At 43.8% G+C, this 10,000-nt stretch overlaps 3 protein-coding genes across 5 annotated transcripts in view; 1 reads left to right on the top strand and 2 right to left on the bottom strand.

Moving 5' to 3' along the window:
* LOC134185547 (solute carrier family 4 member 11-like) overlaps positions 1-7,511 on the bottom strand; it is an 18,970-nt gene extending 11,459 nt beyond the window's left edge. The window contains exons 1-6 of one of the 2 annotated variants that reach the window (XM_062653358.1): positions 7,324-7,511; positions 7,221-7,252; positions 1,422-1,638; positions 846-930; positions 137-260; positions 1-65 (exon numbers count right to left, since the gene is read on the bottom strand). The exon at positions 1-65 is cut by the window's left edge and continues 43 nt beyond it. In XM_062653358.1, the coding sequence (XP_062509342.1) occupies positions 1-65; positions 137-260; positions 846-930; positions 1,422-1,638; positions 7,221-7,252; positions 7,324-7,432 (632 nt within the window). In that variant the 5' untranslated portion in view covers positions 7,433-7,511. Of the gene's footprint in view, positions 66-136; positions 261-845; positions 931-1,421; positions 1,639-7,035; positions 7,065-7,220; positions 7,253-7,323 lie in introns of those variants that run through there. The other variant, XM_062653359.1, reaches the window with a different exon arrangement.
* Positions 5,247-6,453, top strand: LOC134185959 (craniofacial development protein 2-like). Its single transcript, XM_062653852.1, has 2 exons — positions 5,247-5,906; positions 5,950-6,453. The coding sequence occupies exons 1-2, from the start codon at positions 5,247-5,249 to the stop codon at positions 6,451-6,453; spliced, it is 1,164 nt and encodes a 387-aa protein (XP_062509836.1).
* Positions 7,512-8,052: 541 nt separating the features above from the next.
* The window catches only part of LOC134186141 (lysine-specific demethylase 4B-like), a 14,726-nt gene continuing 12,778 nt past the window's right edge, over positions 8,053-10,000 (bottom strand). Inside the window, exons 17-19 of one of the 2 annotated variants that reach the window (XM_062654057.1) lie at positions 9,716-9,818; positions 9,336-9,546; positions 8,053-8,336 (exon numbers count right to left, since the gene is read on the bottom strand). In XM_062654057.1, coding sequence (XP_062510041.1) covers positions 8,254-8,336; positions 9,336-9,546; positions 9,716-9,818 — 397 coding nt within the window. In that variant the 3' untranslated portion in view covers positions 8,053-8,253. Of the gene's footprint in view, positions 8,337-9,335; positions 9,547-9,715; positions 9,819-10,000 lie in introns of those variants that run through there. The other variant, XM_062654058.1, reaches the window with a different exon arrangement.

The raw sequence follows: 10,000 nt of genomic DNA, 5'->3' as shown, positions 1-10,000 counted from the left end.
AGATCAACATCTGCAAACAGAGTAGCAAACGTCCGTCCGGTTTCAACAGCATTCTTTGTTCCTTTCTAGTTGCCATTCATATCACAAACAACTGTGATAGAAGCATACTGTATGTATGAATTCGTGTAGTAGTCACCTCTTTATGAGGAGCCAATACAATGATTACAAATCGAGCTTCTGATACCGTTGGCTCCAAGTTAATCGGTTGATTCAATCGAGCGATTGCAACGTGTCGTCGCTGAAGCGAGGCCAGCTGACCACTAGAAATCAATAAGAAGATAAACGTATGTAACAAGATGGTGCAGCAATGACTGGAGTATGTTACGTCACTTTCACAGCAGTCAATGTATTTCATAGTCTAAAGGCTACATACACGTAAGATGCAGACCACAGAACAATAAATATACTGCAGTGCCACAACATTATTAAGATTTTTGACAATGTGTGTGTGTGTGTGTGTGTGTGTGTGTGTGTGTGTGTGTGTGTGTGTGTGTGTGTGTGTCTGTGTGTGTGTGTGTGGTGTGTGTGTGTGTGTGTGTGTGGTGTGTGTGTGGTGTGTGTGGTGTGTGTGTGTGGTGTGTGTGTGTGTGTGTGTGTGTGTGTGTGTGTGTGTGTGTGTGTGTGTGTGGTGTGTGTGGTGGATGTGTGTGTGTGTGTGTGTGTGTGTGTGTGTGTGTGTGTGTGTGTGTGTGTGTGTGTGTGTGTGTGTGTGTTGGATGTGTGTGTATGTGTTGACATAAATCATAAATAAATAAATAAATATTTGATGGTGTGTTGATGTCTGTGTGTATATATTATTAGATATACGGTATTTGCTGCATTTATTTTTGTACAACTTTGCTCACGTTGCTAATAGCCAGCCTTGCTCTGGAGAGACGCTGCCTCCTTCTGTGACTGTAGTTACCTGTATTATGCTTGCAAACTGTTGAACTAGAACAATGGAATATCGTAGTTGAAGATGACAAAGACAGAGCACAAGTTAATTCACACACACGCACACACACACACACACAGATGACATGCACGCACATACACACACACACACACAGATGACACACACGCATGCACACACACACACAGATGACACGCACGCATGCACACACATACATACACACACATGACACGCACGTGCACACACACACACACACTGTCACACACACACACACACTGTCACACACACACACACACACACACACACAATGACACACACACACACACACTGGCACACACACACACTGGCACACACACACACACACACACACACACACTGGCACACACACACACACACACACACACACACACACACACACACTGGCGCACACACACACACACACACAGACACAGACACACACAGACACACACACAGACACACACACAAACACACAGACACAGACACACACAGACACACACACAAGCTCTACTTGCGTCATCTGCAAACAGACTGCTCTTCGCTTCCTGACAAATTCTCTCGGCTTCTTCCGGTTCGTAGCCAACAAGAACAGCCTCCAACAACCGATTGACAATGTCGGGTAGACTATCAGCATTCATATCGATCAGAAACGGCACAGATTGATTCAGAAAGTGAGACACGTCCATAGTGGCACGCACTTCCTCTCCAAAATGCTTCGGTCTGAGACACTAGAGAAAGTGAATCAATCATGACGTGGCACTAACACTTAGATATATACCTCTAAACCATAAAACAGGCTTCATACAACTGCATGTTCCACATATTCAAGTAAACATTTTAATGTTAATGTTAGCAATTTTAATTAATTTGGATAAATAGTTAATTAATTAATTAATATGCCACACAAGCAAGAGTTGTAACAATCAGCTGTAAATTTTAATTACTAGGCAAGGTGCACATGCAAGCTCTAGGCTACAGTATTATCACTGATGTAGACCAGCGATTCAATGACTCACCATGCCTCCTGTGGATGCCCTCATTGTTACCTTATGTTACTTATGATGACAATTATCTAAGTGTTGCATTGACGCATGGATGATTAGAGACACACACGTATACTCTAGTGTTGCTATGTCAACAACACAACAAAGCTGTAGACTAGCTGTTTAGCTAACTAATTAGACATGTCTTGGTATGTGGTGTCTGATGATGTCCATGTGACCCTGTATCTCTTGATGTATTGGCATCCTTGTGTACTGTAGACTTGCTACGTTGGTGAGCTAGTGACCGAGAGTTTAGCTTCTTCATTAATAAAGTAGATCAAGAACTCCAGCTTAATTATTTGATTAAAACCAACTAGTTGATATCAATTTTTATAGAAACTGTTAAGTGATGTCCAGACACACACACAGTGACACACACACACACACACACACACACACACACACACACACACACACACACACACAGTGACACACACACAGTGACACATAGCCTCGTACCAGACCCTCTCGCGCCGTCATGCCCTGTTCCCGTATAACACGACAACGCTGGAGAGGATCTGGGATCATACCGCCTACTTTCTTCACCTAGTGTCACCCCACGTCATCTAAGTGTCACCCCACGTCATCTAAGTGTCACCCCACGTCACCAATGTCAACACTCTCATGCTCTTAGTTAATTATGAAGCTATCCTTCCATCAAAGTTATGCTAGCTGTGATATTCGATTGCATACATTCACTGTTACATTTCGTTCCTGTACAGCTGCATGAGAAGAGACCCACCTTGCCGCATGGAAAGAGATTCATTCACAGAGGGAGCTCGATCCTGAGTTCGATTTACGCTATCTAAAGCTGTGAGGTCCAATGTGATTCAATCAGCAGTCTAGGTAACTTGGACTAGGGATGCACTAGGCGCCGCTCTATTACTGTGCTGGGCTACGAGAACAATACAAATCGGGAAGCTCGAGTACAATTCGGGAACATTTGAAGCCTGGCAGAGCGTGCCGTCAGACACGGTGTTGACTTCCGCTCTAGAGTCTCTTGGAGAGGAAGTCCTCTTTCCCAGAGAGATTGGCAAATACGTAGAGCTTGCGTAGAGACAGGATACCAACACTGAAAGGAAACAAGCAGAGTACGAATAGAAGGTCAAGTCTGTTGCAAGACATTCCGTGTGATACATGAGAATAACTATTAGACTAATCGTATTAGTAGCCTGAGGCTTGGTGACATACCAGCTAGTTTGATCATCTAATAGCATAAATGGTAGGCGGTATGATCCCAGACCCTCTCCAGCGTTGTCGTGTTATACGGGAACCTGGCATGACGGCGCGAGAGGGTCTGGTACGAGGCTAGTGACACACACACACACACACACACACACACACACACACACACACACGCACACACACACACACACACACACACACACACTTCATGCTGCGTTCATTCCAATGAGAAATGATGCAGGCCAAGGTTACCATAGGCTATATCGAAGGAGTGGATGTTCTCTGACAGCAGAAACGCTCGTGGTTGTGGAGGTCTTGTTGGCGGAATGTTTGTTGACAGTACTGACTTTGACTAGTCAGGGACTGACCATGTTTCTGTCTCTGGTGGTTTACAAGGCCGGCATGATTTACAGCAGTAAATCTACAACCATCAAAGCTGCTGTGTAAAGCAAACTCTGATGTCATTTGCCTTGCTTCGCAGTGACGTTTCTGCTCATCCTTGCGGTATTTATTTCTCTTGTTCTTCCTTCTTGAAATTTACTTCCTGTGTGGCAGCCCAGATCTGATTCCTCCACTCATTCCTATCTTCTGCTAGTATCCTCCAAAAACCCCATCAAGATTGCAATTTCATAAATCCCTCAGTACTAAATCTTTCCATCTCATTCTCTGGCCTCCGACTGAACGTCTACCTTGGGGTGATGCACACACCAAAAGCTTCCTTGGTAGACGACACTCATCCATGCACAAGATGTGACCCAATAACCGAAGACGTCTCTGTGTCAGCATGGTGGAGATTCTTTGCAGGTGGGCTATCTTTCTGATGGAGGTGTCTCTCTTCCTGTCCCATAGGGACACTCCAAGGATGGAGCAGAGGCTTCTCATTACAAAACTCTGTAAGCGGTGTATCTGCGGCTCCAGAAGTACTGCTGTTTCCAGACCATATAAAAGGGTGGAAAGGACTACAGAGACAAAGATGTTCAGCTTGGTGGTAGAATTGAGGATGCGGTTAAGTGACCCATGTGACTGAGATGCTTTGGTGATCCGTGTTGATATCTCAACGTCCAAGGTGCAATTGTTAGAAACGTAACTTCCAAGGTACTGAAAGGATGGTACCACCTCAATTGGATAACAATCAGGATGCAGAGAAATGGGAGATGGAGAATGGGCATCAGCTCCAGGTAGGACAGCTAGAAGCTTGGTCTTCTTGTAATTGATGGTAAGCCCCATGTGATGGCAAGACAAATCCAGAGATTTCAGCAAGGAGGATAGACTTTCATAAGAATCAGATATCAATGCCATATCATCAGCATATTCAAAGTCTGACACTGACACCTCTGATGTAAGCTTCTTCCTGTTTCTTACCAGGTCAGCATCCAGAAGATATGACAAGCACACGCCTACATCTGGTTGGTGATCAGTAATGACAAGTCGAATCACAGAGTCAAAGTAGAGGTTGAATAAGGTCGGAGCAAGTACACAACCCTGTTTGACACCACTAGATACAGAGAAATGATCTGAGATTTTACCATAGGTCTTTACAGCGGCAGAAGTGTTACTGTGCAATGCTTCAATGATTTTGAGCAGCTTAGATGGCAAGTGGTAACAATACTGAAGAACAGACCAGAGAGCTGCTCTATTGATTGAATCGTAGGCCTTACGGAGGTCTACAAAACAGATGTATAAAGGATGATGGTACTCCCTGGCTTTTTCCATCAACACCCTGAGAGAAAAGAGTTGGTCGGTGCACCCTCTGCCCTTGTGGAAACCAGACTGGTTCTCACACAAGAAGGCCTCCGCTCTGGGTTTGATCCTGTTCAATATAACACAAGTAAAAACCTTGCTGGGGATGCTCAAGAGGGCAATGCCTCTATAGGTGTCGCACTCGGAACGACTTCCCTTCTTGTGAAGAGGGACAATGAGGTGGTTCAACCAATCTGAGGAAATACTCTCGCTGCTCCAGATGAAGTTGAACAGTGAAGTGAGCCAGCAGATGGTTTCGCCTCCTCCCAACTTCAGCAACTCAGCAGATATGCCGTCATCTCCTGGGGATTCTGTCGTGCAACCTCCTCGTTGGTAATCCCCGGATATTGGGTTAAGGCCCTGCTATAATGGCACGACGTGGGTCAATTGGGTTGGCATCCCAATCTGTTCTGTGTTCATTTTGTGATGAACAGAAAACAGCAGCCTTCAAAACCAAGCTCACTACAAAGTCTAAGTTGTATGCCTTTCTTCATGCAAAAGGCAAGACTAGACTGGCTTGCTGGAATGTTCAATCTGCGGGTCCTCTTAGTTCTCAAAGCTTCAAGCTTCGTCAAATTGTTAGAACAATGTTTGACAAATGTATTGACTTGTTGGCTCTCTCTGAGTCACGCTGGCGGGGTCATGACACTACTTCAATGCAGTTTTACACCATTCTTCACTCAGGCTCTGACTCTTCACACTCTGGTGGAGTTGCCATTGTCTTATCTCCCCGTGCTCGAGTAGCTTGGGAAGCAGCTGGAAGTATTTTCAAGCCCATCAATGGGAGAATTATGTATATCCGTTTGAAATCACATCTCTCCTACATCACAGTTTTTGCTATCTATGCTCCGATTAATCCTGTCACCTCAACTACTGAAGCCAACCAACCGTCTGAGGATTTCTACAACAAATTGCATTCTGCAATGCCAACCATTCCAGCAACAAACATGGTCACTATTCTAGGGGATTTCAATGCTCGAATAGGAACAGACACCAACACTTGGCATACAGTTCTTAGTCCTCATGGGGTAGGTGACGTTAACGAAAACGGCAAACGGTTGTTGGATTTTTTGTGTCACCAACAAACTTCTTATTACTAACACCTGGTTTCGGCACAAGTTACAACATCAGTATACTTGGCATCGCAATGGTGACCGTTCCAATCCTGGTCATGTCATAGACTATATACTAGTTAGTGTCAAGCATTGTTCTTCCGTTATGGACACGCGTGTTTACCGGGGAGTTTATCATCAATCAGACCACAAGCTTGTTGTCTCCACCTTTCAATTCAAGATTACAACAAAGCGTAGTCAGTATCATCCTCCTCCTCCTCGACAGACCAAATTTTTACCATCGGACAAAGTATTAACCTTTCGTGCATCTCTCGCAGATGCTTATGTCAGCCACCATGCTAACCCTAGTCCATGTTCACCTTGTATTGAGGATGAGTGGGCCTCCTTCAAGTCAGCAATCCAGGAAGCCAGTGGCAACCTACCACATTTGCCAAACAAGAAGGAGGCTGATTGGATCACAGAAGAAGTGAGAAACCTCTCCAGGAAGAAGGAAGAAGCGTGACTACACCTAAGGAACATATCTAGTATTGATGACCAGCAACATCCAAACGCCTTGGCAGAGTATCGCAGACTGAGAAGTTTAACCAAGGTGGCTGCTGACAAAGCAAGGAATGCCTGGTGGAGTGCTAGAGCAGTAGAAGCTGAAAAGAAAGCAAACATGTTACAGCAACTAGATTGTGGTGGGAGCGTAGTCAAAAGAGCTCAGGCTACTTAAGAAACAGGCATCCAAGCCTTCATTATCCACCATCCTAGCAAAGAATAGATCCATTCTCTCAAGTGACATCGACAAGCTTCAACGTTGGGTAGAACACTTTGCAGAAGTGTCTAATTGTTGCTCATCAAGCTGCCAGTTAGATACTGATGTACTACCCGACATCATTGCTGCCACACCATCTTACAGAGAACTATTCCCAGATAATGAAAACTTGTCCCAGCCCATATCTGAAGATGACATTCAGGTAGCTATCGCACAGCTCAGAGATGGTAAGGCTCCAGGAGATGACACACACACACACACACACACACACACACACACACACACACACACACACACACACACACACACACACACACACACACACACCATGTGGCTAGTCGTTGACAAAACACCAAGCAACCATACACCACAAACAAGAGTAGGCTGTACGGATACGCGAGAGAGGTCCGGCCGCGCGAGACTAAACATCACTGACTCACAAATGATGTGATAAACATGAGTGTACCAACTGCCTAAAATATGATTGTCATACTGTCTCAAACACCTCTCACCTGTGTCTGCGTCCAGATCAGCGTCATCGTCTCTAGAACGACGACAAAACATAGAACAAGGACAGAGGCAATAGTTTAATTGTTTTGTCGCGTCGGTTCTCACCATTTGCGTTCTCTCTGAAGTTGATTGACATTTGTAGGTGAGGCGGGCTGTCGCACTCGTCGTCCTCGTTGCGTACGTCATCATGTAGATCGATTTCCGAGAGTTCCATTTGAGAAAGTTGAAAATAAGCGGGAAACTTCGACTTTCATTCAGCGATCAACCGACTGACAACGCCCGCGATTGGCGACATCCGGGATAAATCACGTAATGCGCTTGCGTGCGCTGAGTTAGCTGCATGACTGTTTAGATACGGGTATAATCATCCATACGGGTATTATCACTAATACGGGTATTCATCACTAACTCGGGTACAGTACTTGAAAGCTAAATTTATTTATTGCTAATTTATTAATTGATTACTAATTCATTAATTTATTACTAATTTATTAATTACTAATTAATGTTAAATTAATCAATTTAACATCAGTAATTTACATTTTAATCAATTAATTTATTACCCGATGCATGAAAGGTTAGGGTACATAAATAACGCTGGACGGTCACGTGATATATGATCACGTGATATTCAGACACCACCTACGTAACACGTGACCAAACACAACTTATTCTTGTAATTTATTAATTATAATAATTTAAATCAATAAAATTATTAGACAAATAGAATCATCACCAACCCATAATCATATCAACCAACTTTAACCAATTAATAAAATTTTTAATCAATTATTTATATCTTAATGAATAATTGACTAGAAACGACGGTACAGTAACAACACAACTCTATTCTGTTCGTTACATGTTATACTACAGTAAACATAATCTGAAAACATGAAACACAGAACTGCCATAGTAACCTTCCAAAAACCTTCTACTATCATAGTATCTGCTTATTATCGGACCTATTTGCATATACAATCGGACAATGTGAAAATTTCTATGCACACAGACCTCGCGGTCTCGTATTCTCATCTACTGCTCTTCGTCTTTCAGTGATGTTGTAGTATTGCCATCGAAAGTCTCGCCGATTGGCTTACCACTGCCGTTTCTTGAAGCTACAGTCACACAACATTGATGTCAATGGAGCAGCAATGTGGAGATATAATAGTATTTAGTACGTTTTGAATATATAGAGAGAATATGTGTGAACGTGAACACGACGTGAAGAGCTTGAGTGCAGAAAGAGAAGAAAAATTGTGATTGAATAAGGAAGGATGTATGGCTGTAGGTGTGCAATTAAACAGGAAAGTGAGCAAACAGGCAAGCAAAGGAACAGGGAAGCAAGGAAACAGGTAAACAAAGGAAACCGGCAAGCAAGGAAACCGGGAAGTCAGCAAACAGGCAAGCAAGGTAACAGGTACGCAAGGGAAACAGGCAAGTAAGGAAACAGGCAAACAAGGAAACAGGCAAGTACGGAACAGGTAAGCAAGAAAACAGGCAAGCAAGGAAACAGGCAAGTAAGGAAACAGGCAAGCAAGGAAACAGGCAAGCAAGGAAACAGGCAAACAAGGAAACAGGCAAGCAAAGAAACAGGCAAACAAGGAAGCAAGCAAGCAAGGAAACAGGCAAACAAGGAAGCAAGCAAGCAAGGAAACAGGCAAGCAAAGGACACAGGCAAGCAAGGAAACAGGCAAGGGAGGAATCTGGGAAGCAAGGAAACAGGCAAGTGATAAAGCCTGCAAGTGAACAAACAAGCAAGTAGCAGTCAGACAGTCAGAAACTCAGGCTTCTAGCTAGGGTTGCAGCCTAACTGTCACAGGCCACATTATTTTTTGAAGCCACACCCTTTGGTGTTTGTGGAGATTTTGTCTCCCTCTCAAACGTCCTGATCGAGAGCTTACAACTATTCTTGTACGATTTACACGACTTCAATCTCAAACTCACTTGAGAATCAGGTACAGCCTACAGCATTTGTGATCGCCAGTCATGCAATGCTCGTCCCCCCCCCCCCCCCCCGTAAGGCAAGCAAGCAAATTGTCTTACTGTAATATACACAAACTGTCTGACTACAAATGTCCTGTCTCCTCCAGTGATTACACTAGTGCACCACTAACCGTGAGAAAGCTTTAGTTTCTTTGGTACTTTGTTCTCTTCAAAGATCTCCTCGTCATCAACGAGGCGAGTTGTTCCGTCGTCAAACTTGACTTCGTATTCTTGTAGCATGGTTGTCTGCAGAAATGCTCCCCAGTAGAGTTTTCCATCTGGCCAAAGAACCTGGACTCTCTCTTGCTCTTGAGGTGTTACATCAAGAGAACAGTGCATGTTCTATAGACAGACATATAAACAAGTGTGTGTGTGTGTGCGTGTGTGTGCGCGCACGCGCACACACTTGCATGTGTGTCTGTCTGTCTGTCTGTCTGTCTGTTTGTATGTCTGTGTGTTTATCCATCCATCTGACATCAGCTTGTCTGTCTCTCGGCGTTCACCTACTCACCTTGATATCATTCGGATGAACATTGTGACTAATTGATCCATCATCAAACAAAACTTCATAATACCTTGACTGAGTAATGGAAACAACATCAGCCAAGCCATATCTGTACATCAAATGAAAAGATGTTAACCACTCACTTCATTAATATCAATCTACACAATACTCTTTCATGACATTTATAAATGTCACACACACACACACACACACACACACACACACACACACACACACACACAACACACACACATGCACACGCATGCACACACACACACACACACACAAACA

The sequence above is a fragment of the Corticium candelabrum genome, chromosome 10 (assembly GCF_963422355.1).
Source record: "Corticium candelabrum chromosome 10, ooCorCand1.1, whole genome shotgun sequence".
In the NCBI taxonomy this organism is placed as follows: Eukaryota; Metazoa; Porifera; class Homoscleromorpha; order Homosclerophorida; family Plakinidae; genus Corticium; species Corticium candelabrum.
This window is presented reverse-complemented; position numbering and strand designations above follow the sequence as displayed.

Bases quoted from the DNA above. Each gene is read 5' to 3' on its own strand.
- LOC134185959 (XM_062653852.1), top strand. From the start codon at position 5,247: ATGGCACGACGTGGGTCAATTGGGTTGGCATCCCAATCTGTTCTGTGT. The intron at 5,907-5,949 runs GTAGGTGACGTT...TGTTGGATTTTT, and splicing joins CAGTTCTTAGTCCTCATGGG to TGTGTCACCAACAAACTTCT.